At 50.5% G+C, this 12,928-nt stretch overlaps 1 protein-coding gene across 4 annotated transcripts in view; it reads left to right on the top strand.

Annotated features, from left to right (window-relative positions):
• LOC132392814 (collagen alpha-1(XVIII) chain-like) overlaps positions 1 to 12,928 on the top strand; it is a 269,811-nt gene that overhangs the window by 187,101 nt on the left and 69,782 nt on the right. For all 4 annotated transcript variants that reach the window (XM_059967218.1, XM_059967219.1, XM_059967217.1 and 1 more), the window contains one exon: positions 5,054 to 5,180. In XM_059967218.1, coding sequence (XP_059823201.1) covers positions 5,054 to 5,180 — 127 coding nt within the window. The remainder of the gene's footprint in view (positions 1 to 5,053; positions 5,181 to 12,928) is intronic.

Below are 12,928 nucleotides of genomic sequence, written 5' to 3'. Positions count from 1 at the left end.
ATAACAGGAATCCACTCTATTCCAGAGATGTAGTTCCAGGCAAGTACTCTCTCTCCTGCGGTGAAACTGCACGTCTCTCAGCTTGGGTTTTCTCTTCGTTTAGAACGATCTGTCTTGTGTTTGGGGGTCTAAACTGGTCAAGTGGGGCGTGAAGCTGTCTTTTCATCCCTGCAGTAGCTGGAGCCATTTTGTTGGTGGTGTGAGGTGTGTTGTGGTATGTCAGTGAGAAAGTGCTGAGATGCTGGTTGAGGGACCCACGTCCCACTGAACACACGAGGGCTTGTTTCATTGTTTGTACAAATCGTTCAGCAAAGCCATTAGTGGCTGAATGATATGATGCTGACTTGAAGTGCTGAATACCATTCGCATCTATACATGTCTTGAACACTTCAGACAGGAGTTGTGGGCCATTGTCACTTACAAGCTGTTGAAGAAGCCCAAAACAGCTGAAGATTAAACGTAGCTCCTCAATGCATTTTTCAGATGTAGTGCTCTTCATGATAATGACCTTGAGCCATTTGCTGTGTGCGTCCACTATGAACAAGAATATGTCCCCTTTGCAGGTCCTGCAAAATCTATGTGAATCATCTGTCCATAGTTCTTCAGGCCATTCCCAAGGATGCAAAGGAGCAAGTTGAACATTTCTCACTCGCTGACAGTGTGGGCATGCTTTGGCCTTCTCTTTACTAATCCAGCCTTGGCCACAAGAAGTAGCTGTGTGCGATGCGTTTCATACACACTGTGCTACAGTGTCCTGCATGCGGCTTGTCAAGCACTTGTTGTGGAGGGATGATAACACAGTCGGCTCACAGTAAACATCCTGCCTGGCCTAGGAACTCCTTCCATCGAGCCTGATAAGGTTTCACTTCTATGGTTGGTGTCCTTTCAATTCATGTGTTATCAAGTCCACCACTTTAGAAAGAATGGGGTCAGTATGTGTGTGCTTCTGGACCTGTGTCACAGTTATCAGAGCTGTAGGTACTTCCATGAACTAAAGGATCTCTTTCAGAGAAGGTTCTGGAACTGTACCAGCTAAAGGAAGTCTGGGTAGTCCATCAGCATTCTGATGGTACTCAGACATACATTGCATTTGACTAGCGGCCAGGGAAGAACCAAAAACTGACATCAAGGGGCGATGATCTTTCTGTACTGTAAATAGTCATCTAAAGAGGAATTACGAGTGCTTCCTGCTTATTCTGGGCATAGCAGTTTTCTGCCATGCTTAATGTCCTCAATATGAGAGCAATTGGACGCTGTTGACCCGATGTCATGATGAGTGAGATAACTGCCCCCACACCATCGCGCACCGACTGCATGGGCATCAACGGGCTGAAGTGAGTGAGTGCTTTGGATTGTGACAAAGCTGTTATGGCCTTTTTAAAAACCTCTTCACAGTGATCTGTCCACTGCCAATGTATTGATTTCTTTAAAAGCTCATGAAGTGGTTTGACCATGCCAGCTTGGTTAGGAACAAACTTTACGTAGTATGCTACTAGTCCTATGAAAGATCCTAATTGACTTAGATTCTGTAGTGATGGAACCTCCACAATTTCCTTCACCTTTGATGGTGCCTTGTCAATCAGATGGCCCAAATATTCAGTCAAAGGTCAAAGAACTCACACGTGGCTTCCTGGACCTTGAGCCCATTTCCCTTGAGTCTTAGTAATGAAGGATACAAGTTGTGTAGGTGCTCACAGTAATAGCATTGCACCCCTGTCCATTGCTCGCTGAAAAATTGTGGGAGCCTAGATGTTGCCAAACAGAAGCCTCCGGTTCCTGAACCTTCCTTTGTAAGACACTATGGTCCACAGTTCCTGGGACTGGCTCCACATGCATCTGCAAATAATGCTTTACACTCATCACTCTTGCTAAATGGCTGTCCTCCAGCCAATATTGCAAAAAATACATCAAAGAGGGGAAGAACTGTTAGAACTGGGTTAAAAGTTACCTTGAAGACTCCTCACAGCCTTGAAGACCCATCCTTTTTAGGACAGGAACCAATGGAGCTGCCCATTTACTTACGTACACTGGTTGCCATACCTTACTTTGGAGCAGTCTTTCCGAGTCAGCCTCTGCCTCTGGTTTGGCCTATGGAACAGTCTTGCCTACAGGCATTTGGGTGTTGTGTCAGCTTAACAGTGATTCCTTTCATCCTGCCCAGTTCTCCGTTGAATGCCTCTGTCTGGTTCTTTAATACCTGTTGTAGACCGGTGCTCCCACCAATCATGTGCACTTTGTGCCAGATGAGTTGAAGCTGCTCCAACCACGAGCGGCCCAGAGTTGCTGGGTAGCCGCCGTTAACAATGCACAATGGGAGTTTCTTTCTCCATCTATTAATCCCCACTGTAACATGTACTACCTCCCTCACTGGAATAACCTCACCAGTGTGTAAGTCAGCCTCACACCTTCTGGGATGAGATGCTGCAATTTCTCTCTGACACCAGAGCTGTGTCTACCTGCATCCTCACTGTGGCCCCGTCCAACCGCAGGGTCGCACAAATGCCATCTTTGCCTCCTGAAACACATAAACCATGCAAAGCTTCTTCAACCACACGGTGAGAGCCACTCAGTATGCTCCATCTTGTTCACTTCGTTTTTGTTTTTCCCAAAAGTCGATTTTCTTTAATACCGTGTCTTTGCTTGACAGTGTCTTTTTACTTTTACAGGCGTGTTCAATATGTCCCTTTTTACCACAGCTTCAGCAATCTAAATCCTTATACCAGCATTCCTTTGCTGACATTGATTACCAATAGCTGTCTTATTCTTAAAGTCGGTAGAAGCTTTATGAACTTGGGAAGATATGCTTAATAGCTGTGCCTCTTTAGCCGTCATCTCCATAGATGTACTAATCTCCGTTTCCTCAGTAGTGGTAGTCCGTCTTCTGTAAGGAAATATTTCTGAATTGCCTCACTACACAGACTGTGTACGAGTCGATCACACAAAGTGTCATTCAGTAACACAGCATTCAGACAATTGCTTCAGCATCACCACAAACTGTGAAGTAGACTCACCTTCTTTAAAGTCAAACTCATTGGCGTTCTACGTTGCCCTTTGCACCTGGTCCAGTGGTGAGTCCATCAGAGCACCAGAGCTGCCGCTGGCTGCAGAGGGGAGGCGGTGCTGACAGTGCCCAGGCCTAGCTGCCTCCCACTGGAACAGTGGCCCCTTCAATACAGTCCTGCAGCCGAATTCCTCCTCCTTGATTCCTTTTTTCATGAAATCCGTGCCCCTCAGCAATAATCAAAGGTTTAGGTGAATGGTGGTCCTTTAAGACTTTGTGTCCTCATTGAGTTTATTGCCAAGCTTCGCACGTTGCATTAAACTGTGTAATAAATTAAATGGATTTGCATCCATCGCTGTTGGAAAAGCTGGAACATGAATATCATCTAAAATTTGATTTGCCTGTGCAAAATGTTCAAATCTTTTACTAAATGACCTCCATTGCTGTCATTTCATCATACGCCCCCACACTTCCAAACGTTGTCACCATTCTCAAACACAATCACACTCCATCTCTCTCCCCCTCTCTTACTTGTTTTATGTAACCGTTCCATTGTCCTTCTCTCCCCTCGGACTCCTCACTCACCACGCTTCCTGTGGCGTGTGGCGTCTGCCTTTCACTCACACAGCGGTACACCGCCAGCATTGCCGAAGGGAGCAAAGCAATAAATATCACGTGAGGACTTGCCACCTCGTTGCCAGTCGTTGTGTTTGTGGTACTGGGAAGCCGGGTGGCCGTGAATAACACACACGAGAGACAGAGAGGTGAGGAACAAATGTGCAGGCATCTATTGACTTGTAAGTCACTTACCCAGAATGGCTGCCCACGTTATGTTCAGTGTGTAACACACAGGGAAGCTTGACAGCTGCCTGTTAGGGTCAAAATGTACATGAATACATAACAATTTGTGTCAACAGCCAACACAGTGGCCGCACCCCACGAGTTTCTCCATTCTTCTGGTACCAACAGAGCATGCCCACAATTTACTAACTCACTCACGCATCCTTGGAATGTGTGAGGAAACCGGATCATGGGGAGGACATACAAACTCCTTACAGAGGCTGATTAACCTACTTTGGGATGGGGGGGAAAGCAGGCAGCGCCGGAGGTCAGGATCGAACCCTTTCCCTGGAGTTGTGAGGCAGCTGCTTTACGAGCCGCGCCACGAGGTTGTGACGGAGAGTGACGGTCTCCGCTTGTCACACAAAATGCTGGAGGAACTCAGCAAGTCAGTCAGCATCCATGGAGGGGAATAAACTGTTGACATTATGGGCCAAGGCCATACATCGAGCCTTCACCAAGGGTGGTGGCCCGAAATGTTGAAACAGCCTTCCATAGATGCTGTCTGCATCACTGAGCTCCTCCACCCCATTTTGTTTGTGTCTCTCAAGATTTCCAGCAGCTGCAGAATCTTTTGGTTTATTTTTGTTTGTCTGGACCCTTTCGCCAGCTTTCTGCGTCACCCTTTGCGCCTGGTCCAGTGGTGAGTCTGAGAGCTGCCATTGGCTTGTGGAGGTTGGGAGGGCTTGTGTGGAGAGGAAGTGCCGAGGGTTGTGTTGGACAGCACCCGGCTCGGGTGGCCTAGCTGCCCCCCACTCCTGCAACAGTGGCCCCTTCAATTGCAGCTCTGCGGCTGCATTCCTGGGAACAATGAGTCGCTTCAGTCCGGCTGGAAGGCGAGGTCACATGGAGCCACTGCTGCTTGCAGCCAGGCTGGGAGGTGTGGGGGGCCTCCTGCCAGCACCCACTGTTACGTGCTGAGTCCTGTCGGAAGGGTGACCACGTTGGGTGAATGTGCTTCCCAGGTCATACTGAGTAGGGTGTTGAAGGGAGGAGACGGGGCGTGGATCCATGAGGCTGCTTTTGCCCTAGACTGGGGGAAGGCCTGGGCTTCTAGAGGAGTAGCTGAAAGCCCCGGTGTTTCCTGCCTGAGATGCAGCTACCCGGAGGTGTGAGGGTCAGTTCATTTGCTGCATTCGTGTGAGAAGAGGTGTCCATTTTACCCCTTTCCCACATCCCTTCCCTGAAACGAGGTCTTGTTTCTCCCCACAGGTGACCCCGCCTTCATATCGACCCCCAGAACACCCACCAGTTCACCCTCCACCCATCAGCAAAGAGAGCCTTGGGGCACCGCGGCCAGCCCACGAGACCGTCCGGTGGACAGCTGTGGCGGAGAGAGGTAGGAACGCTACTTCTGCTCGGGTTGCTGTCTTCCTCTGACAACGCTATGTGTTTGTACTAGGTGTACGCGCTTGTGTGTATGTGCGTGGAGAGGTGCACACGCATGACACATGACCATGTATCTCTGCTCATGCCCGTGTGCACGTGTCAGTGTCTATGTGTGCAGGTGTCTGTAAGTCACAACATATGTGTACGTGTGCGTGTGTATCCGTGTGCACATGTGTGCATGTTGGAACGCCTTCCTGCCTCAGCATGGAGCTGTCAGTCATACAGCACAGAAACAGGCCCTTCTGCCCATCTAGTCCATGCTGTCCATCATATTTAGATTGATAGAGTCAAAGAAAACTACAGCACAGAAACCGGCCCTTTGGCCCATCTAATCCATGCCAAACCATTTAACCTGCCTCAACCTGCAGCTGGTCCATAGCCCTCCATACCCCTACAGAACTTCTCTCAAACATTGAAATTGAGTTTGCAGGCACCATTTGTGCTGGCGGCTCATTCCACACTCTCACAACACTCTGAGTGAGGAAGTTTCCCCTCATGTTCCCCTTAAACTTTTCACCTTTCACTCTTAACCCTTGACCTTTGGTTGTAGTCCCACCCAACCTCAGTGGAAAAAGCCTGCTTGCATTTACCCTATCTATACCCCTCATAAATTTTATATACCTTTATCAAATCTCCTCTCAATCTTCTACATTCTAAGGAATAAAGTCCTAACCTAGTCAACCTTTCCCTCTAAATCAGGTTCTCAAGTTCCAGCAACATCCTTGTAAATACTGTACTCAATACTTTGATTTATGATTTATGAAGGCCAATGTGCCAAAAGTTTTCTTTACGATCCTATCTACCTGTGACACCACTTTCAATGAATGCTGGACATGTATTCCCGATCTCTTCGTTCTACCACACTGTTCACTGTGTCAGACCTACCCTGTTGGTCATAACAAAGTGCAGAATCTCACACTTGTCTGCATTAAATTCCACCCGCCATTTCTCAGCCCGTTTTCGCAGCTGGTCCAGATCCCGCTGTGATAGACTCCTTCGCTGTCCATACCCCCATCCCGTGGTGTCATCAGCACAGTAGCTGATCAGTTACCCACTTCATATGACATGATTTTACTTAGTTTTATTTATTACACATACATTGAAACCTAATGCAGTGAAATTTATCATTTGCATTAACAACCAACACACCCAAGGATGTGCTAGGGCAGGGGTCGGCAACGTTTACCACTGAAAGAGCCAATATGGACCCATTTCCCACAGAAAAGAAAACACTGGGAGCCACAAAACCCGTTTGACATTTAAAATGAAATAACACTGCATACAACGTTTTGTTTTGCCTTTATGCTTTGTATAAACAAACTATAATATGTTGCATTTATGAAATTGATGAACTCCTGCAGAGAAAACGAAATTACATTTCTGCATGCAACAAAAACATTTTGAACTCCAAAAAAAAGACGTTGGGTTGAAGGTTACTCCATAGTTAGCCTACCTTGGATCGAAGAATTAAAAGAAAGCGCGCACTGGCGGGTGTCAGGCATTGGCAGTGGTGATGTATATTAATAGCGATAAAAAACACGTTGTAGCGGTGCAGCGCTACACACAGCACTAAAATAAAGACACTGCAGTCAAAGGTAACTTTATTCGAACTAAACAGCCTTGATTTAAAGCCTCCCTCAACCCGTCCCCGTAGGCGCGGATGCTCCAAAAGACACGTACTCACAAACCCCCGTAGGCTATCTCCCTTAGCCGGAACGGTGGCTAATTGTGAGCCAGTTCGGATGTGCCAGGAAATGGGGTCTCCAGAACGTTTTTAGATTGTACAAGATCACCATAATCTTCAAATTTCGAATTACATTTCAAAAACTAACAAACTACGGGGAGCCGCAGCACAGAGATCAAAGAGCCGCATGCGGCTCCGGAGCCGCGGGTTGCCGACCCTTGTGTTAGGGGCATCCCACAAGTGATTCCACACATTCCAGCTCCAACATGGCATACCCACTATCAGCCACCCATTTACACCAATCCCTCACAGATCTCATTTTCATTCCGTCCTCTTTCCCATCAACTTCCACCCTCTCCCCCAGAGTCTCCCCCTCTCCCCCATATCCTACCCCTCTCACCCCAGATCCTACCCCTCTCACCCCAGATCCTACCCCTTTCCCCCATATCCTACCCCTCTCACCCCAGATTCCACCCCCTCACCCCAGATCCTACCACTCACCCCAGACCTTACCCCTCTCACTCCAGATCCCACCCCTCTCACTCCAGATCCTACCCCTCTCACTCCAGACCGTACCCCTCTCACCCAAGACCCTACTCCTCACCCCAGATCCTACTCCTTTCCCCCAATCCTACCCCCTCCCTGATCCTACCCCTTTCCCCAATCCTACCCTTTTTCCCAATTCTACCCCTCTCCCTAATTCTACCCCTCTCCCCAGATCCTCCTCTCTCCCCCAGATCCTACCCCTCTCCCCCAGGTCCTACCCCTCTCACCCCAGACCCTACCCCTCTCACCCCAGATCCTACCCCTTCCCCCAATCCTACTCCCTCCACGATCCTACCCCTTTCCCCGATCCTATCCTTTTCCCCAATTCTATCCCTCTCCCCAATTCTACCCCTCTCCCCAATCCTACCCTTTTCCCCAATTCTATCCCTCTCCCCAATTCTACCCCTCTCCCCCAGATCCTACCCCTCTCTCCATATCCTACCCCTCTCACCCCAGATCCTACCCCTCTCCCCAGATCCTACCCCTCTCACCCGACCCTACCCCTCTCACCCCAGATCCTGCCCCTCTCATCCAAGACCCTACCCCTCACCCCAGATCCTACTCCTTTCACCCGACCCTACCCCTCACCCCAGATCCTACTCCTTTCCCCCAATCCTACCCCCTCCCCGATCCTACCCTTTTCCCCAATTCTACCCCTCTCCCTAATTCTACCCCTCTCCCCAGATCCTCCTCTCTCCCCCAGATCCTGCCCCTCTCCCCCAGATCCTGCCCCTCTCCCCCAGATCCTACCCCTCTCCCCCAGATCCTACCCCTCTCACCCCAGACCCGACCCCTTCCCCTAATCCTACCCCCTCCCCGATCCTACCCTTTTCCCCGATCCTACCCTTTCCCCCAATTCTATCCCTCTCCCCAATTCTACCCCTCTCCCAATATCCTACCCCTCTCCCCATATCCTACCCCTCTCACCCCAGATCCTACCCCTTTCCCCCATATCCTACCCCTCTCCCCATATCCTACCCCTCACCCCAGATCCTACCCCTTTCCCCCATATCCTACCCCTCACCCCAGATCCTACCCCTTTCCCCCATATCCTACCCCTTTCACTCCAGGTCCTACCCCCCTCCTCCAGATCCTACCCCTCTCACCCCAGGCCCTACCCCTCTCACCCAAGACCCTACCCCTCACCCCAGACCCTACCCCTCTCACCCAAGATCCTACCCCTCACCCCAGATCCTACTCCTTTCCCCCAATCCTACCCCTCCCCGATCCTACCCTTTTTCCCAAATCTACCCCTCTCCCTAATTCTACCCCTCTCCCCAGATCCTCCTCTCTCCCCCAGATCCTACCCCTCACCCCAGACCCGACCCCTCTCACCCCAGATCCTACCCCTTCCCCAGATCCTACCCCCTCCCCGATCCTACCCCTTTGCCCGATCCTACCCTTTTCCCCGATCCTACCCCTCTCCCCAATTCTACCCCTCTCCCCAATTCTACCCCTCTCCCCAATTCTATCCCTCTCCCCAATTCTACCCCTCTCCCCCAGATCCTACCCCTCTCCCCATATCCTACCCCTCTCCCCATATCCTACCCCTCTCCCCAGATCCTACCCCTTTCCCCCATATCCTACCCCTCTCCCCAGATCCTATCCCTCTCACCCCAGATCCTATCCCTCTCACCCCAGACCCTACCCCTCTCACCCCAGATCCTACCCCTTTCCCCCATATCCTACCCCTTTCACTCCAGGTCCTACCCCCCTCTCCCCATATCCTACCCCTTTCCCCCATATCCTACCCCTTTCACTCCAGGTCCTACCCCTCTCACCCCAGATCCTACCCCTCTCACCCCAGATCCTACCCCTTTCCCCCATATCCTACCCCTTTCACTCCAGGTCCTACCCCCCTCCCCCAGATCCTACCCCTCTCACCCCAGACCCTACCCCTCTCACCCAAGACCCTACCGCTCACCCCAGACCCTACCCCTCTCACCCAAGATCCTACCCCTCACCCCAGATCCTACTCCTTTCCCCCAATCCTACCCCTCCCCGATCCTACCCTTTTTCCCAAATCTACCCCTCTCCCTAATTCTACCCCTCTCCCCAGATCCTCCTCTCTCCCCCAGATCCTACCCCTCACCCCAGATCCTACCCCTCTCACCCCAGATCCTACCCCTTCCCCAGATCCTACCCCCTCCCCGATCCTACCCGTTTGCCCGATCCTACCCTTTTCCCCGATCCTACCCCTCTCCCCAATTCTACCCCTCTCCCCAATTCTACCCCTCTCCCCAATTCTATCCCTCTCCCCAATTCTACCCCTCTCCCCCAGATCCTACCCCTCTCCCCAATTCTATCCCTCTCCCCAATTCTACCCCTCTCCCCCATATCCTACCCCTCTCCCCAGATCCTATCCCTCTCACCCCAGATCCTATCCCTCTCACCCCAGACCCTACCCCTCTCACCCCAGACCCTACCCCTCTCACCCCAGATCCTACCCCTTTCCCCCATATCCTACCCCTTTCACTCCAGGTCCTACCCCCCTCCCCCAGATCCTACCCCTCTCACCCCAGATCCTACCCCTCTCCCCATATCCTACCCCTCTCCCCATATCCTACCCCCCTCCCCGGATCCTACCCCTCTCCCCATATCCTACCCCTCTCCCCATATCCTACCCCTCTCCCCATATCCTACCCCTCTCCCCATATCCTACCCCTCTCACCCCAGATCCTACCCCTCTCCCCATATCCTACCCCTCTCCCCAGATCCTACCCCTTTCCCCCATATCCTACCCCCCTCCCCGGATCCTACCCATCACCTTCAGTCAGTGCAGCTGAAACCTTGTTTCGGCCTTCACCGCCTTCCCTGACTACTGTCCCCCCAGTGACCGGCCTCCTCCAGTCGATCCTCCGAAAGCCAAAGGACATCCAAAAGCAGGTTGGCCGGCACCCTTGTTCTCACTGATCCACTGGCCTTTACGTTGCACCTTCATAGACCCCCCTGTGGACCTGTACCCCTGTGTGAAGCCAGCACTCCCCAGTCCTCATCTCGCTGAACAACCCTTCCCACCTTGTTCTCCATCTCTGACCTAAACCCCTCTCTTGGGCCTGGCTGTACCCTGGTGCTGCCCTACACCAGCGGCTGTCTGCCAGGGTCCCCGCGAACTACCGCGAGGGATGAATACACTCTTCTCGGCCTTCCAGCTAGGTACAGGTATTGATTTTAACCGATGTTTCGATCACCAACTCCGCCATCTTCATCAGGGATGATGCCTGGGCACGTCTAGTCCGGTGTATTGATACCCCCATCGTCCAGTTTGATTGGTTAGTCCTCATCCAATCAGGTTTCCGCTGTCCCTCCTTGTTTACAATCAAATTCCAGTTCTTACTTAGAGCGAGATCTTTGCCTTTGTTAAAGATCTTATTCTCTAGTTTTATTTCAATGGTCCTAAATGCTGTCGAAGTCAATCCTATGGCTACTGAGAACTTAGTGTTCTGCTATCACTGATTTCTCAGGGTAACACAAATGGATACACCTCCTACATTCCTTGAGTGGTTGCCTCTTTTTCCTGGACATTCTAATACAACAGAAATTGGATGGCATCTGTCTCTCACACAGACTTATACCTCAACAATAACAGCCACTATCACGCCTCCCAACGTGGAGCAGTCCTTTCCACTTTGATTAACTGTGTGAAAACGATTTAGAACCAGAGAGTCTTCACAAGGAAACAGATGATTAGGCATGACGTTCCTTCAGAATGGCTACAAGGTGAAGGGAATCAATCGGACCCTTAAAAGGGCGGACAGAATAACCATGGGGAGGAACCCGTTTCTACCCTCGTCTCCCTATAATTCCATGGTTCCTGGAGAGATCGCCAGGACCCTGAAGAAATAGCAGATTGATACTGCCCCATAAGGAAGTTCAAATCGCAGCGTATGCAGGTCAGAGTTGACCTGGTTCTCAGGATGACTGGCGTTTACAGGATTCCCTGTGAATGCAGAATTGCGTTTATCGGCTAGACAGGACGTGCGGTGGAATCCCACATCAAGGAGCACGGGACGTATATCCGTCTAGGTTACCCGGAGAAACTGGTGGTAGCAGCCACAGGATTGACTTCGGTGGCCCAAAACTACTGGGCCTTGCCAGTGGCTTTTGGGACCACCTGGTGAAGGAAGCCATTGAAATAAGACTAGGGAATAAGAACTTTAACAAAAATGGAAGTCCCACTCTAAGTAAGAACTGGAATTCGGTTGTAAGCAAGGTGGGACATCGGAACCTGATAGGTTAGTCCTCAACCAATCAGGAGGGACGGACCACCAGACTAGATGCACCATTGCTGATGAAAATGGCAGAGTTTGTGACTGAAGCACTGTTTAAAATTTATACCTACACCCAGCTGGAAGCCCAAGGAGAATTTATTCGTCAAATATGCTGGGAAAGCACTGGATCCTTTTTCACCTCGAGTGGCTTCTCCATATATGAGCGCTGGGCCTGAACTTCACACACACCGCAGCGACCCATCGCATCAAGTTGCTCAATGGGAAGGGCTCAGTTTAGATAATAAGGTCTGGTGAAACTCGGGTGATGGGGATCTGACAAACTCTTTGTGCATCGCATCATGTTAGTCATGTTATGGGTCGGCACGACATCGAGGGCCGAAAGGCCTGTACTGTGCTGTAGTGTTCTAGTGTCTAGTGTCAATTACTGAAACAACTGCCCAGCGGCTCTTTGTTTGGCTGTATCACCGATAGGACAGTGGTGCTCGGTCAACTGCTCCAGATCCCAGGGATTAAAAGATTACTCTTAAAAGCGAGCAAATTCCTGCTAAGGATTATGGTGGATTAGGCAAGAATAGATTGTGGATTTTCCCCTTGCTTCTTCCAATGATGACCAGATTTCACTCTCTCCATCTCTGTCTCTCTCTCCCTCTCCATCTCTCTGTTTCTTTGCATTTCACTCTCTCTCTCTCTTCCCTCTCTGTCTCTGTCTGTCTGTCATTTTTCTCTTTGTGTCTCTATCCCTTTCTCTGTGTCTGTCTGTCACTCTCTTTCTTTCTGTCTGTCTCTTGCTCTTTACAAAAACATTATTCAAATGATTACAATATCATGGCAGAACACTAAGATATAATATACAGGACACACAAAATGCTGGTCCTGGTGAAGGGTCTTGGCTCGACACGTCGTCAGTGCTTCTCCCTATGGATGCTGCCTGGCCTGCTGTGTTCCACCGGCATTTTGTGTGTGTTGTTGTTTGAATTTCCAGCATCTGCAGATTTCCTCGTGTTTGCTCTATAATATACAGGACTTCATGAAACACACTGTTACCAGTTTCAAATTAAAATGTGGTTATCATTGTGGACAACAGACTGGAGCCTCTGCGGGCTAACCATTCCCGGGCCATTGCACGCTCCTTTTCCTGGACCCGTGATTGGCCGGCTTGGCCAGGCTCAGAAGCAAGGCAACCCATAGTCCTTCCAGGAGGCCCACTGCCCTCCAGACTGGCTGATCAAAGATCGG

The sequence above is a fragment of the Hypanus sabinus genome, chromosome 4 (assembly GCF_030144855.1).
Source record: "Hypanus sabinus isolate sHypSab1 chromosome 4, sHypSab1.hap1, whole genome shotgun sequence".
NCBI lineage: Eukaryota > Metazoa > Chordata > Chondrichthyes > Myliobatiformes > Dasyatidae > Hypanus > Hypanus sabinus.
The sequence above is the reverse complement of the archived record's forward strand: the minus strand, read 5'-3'. Positions and strand labels throughout refer to the sequence as shown.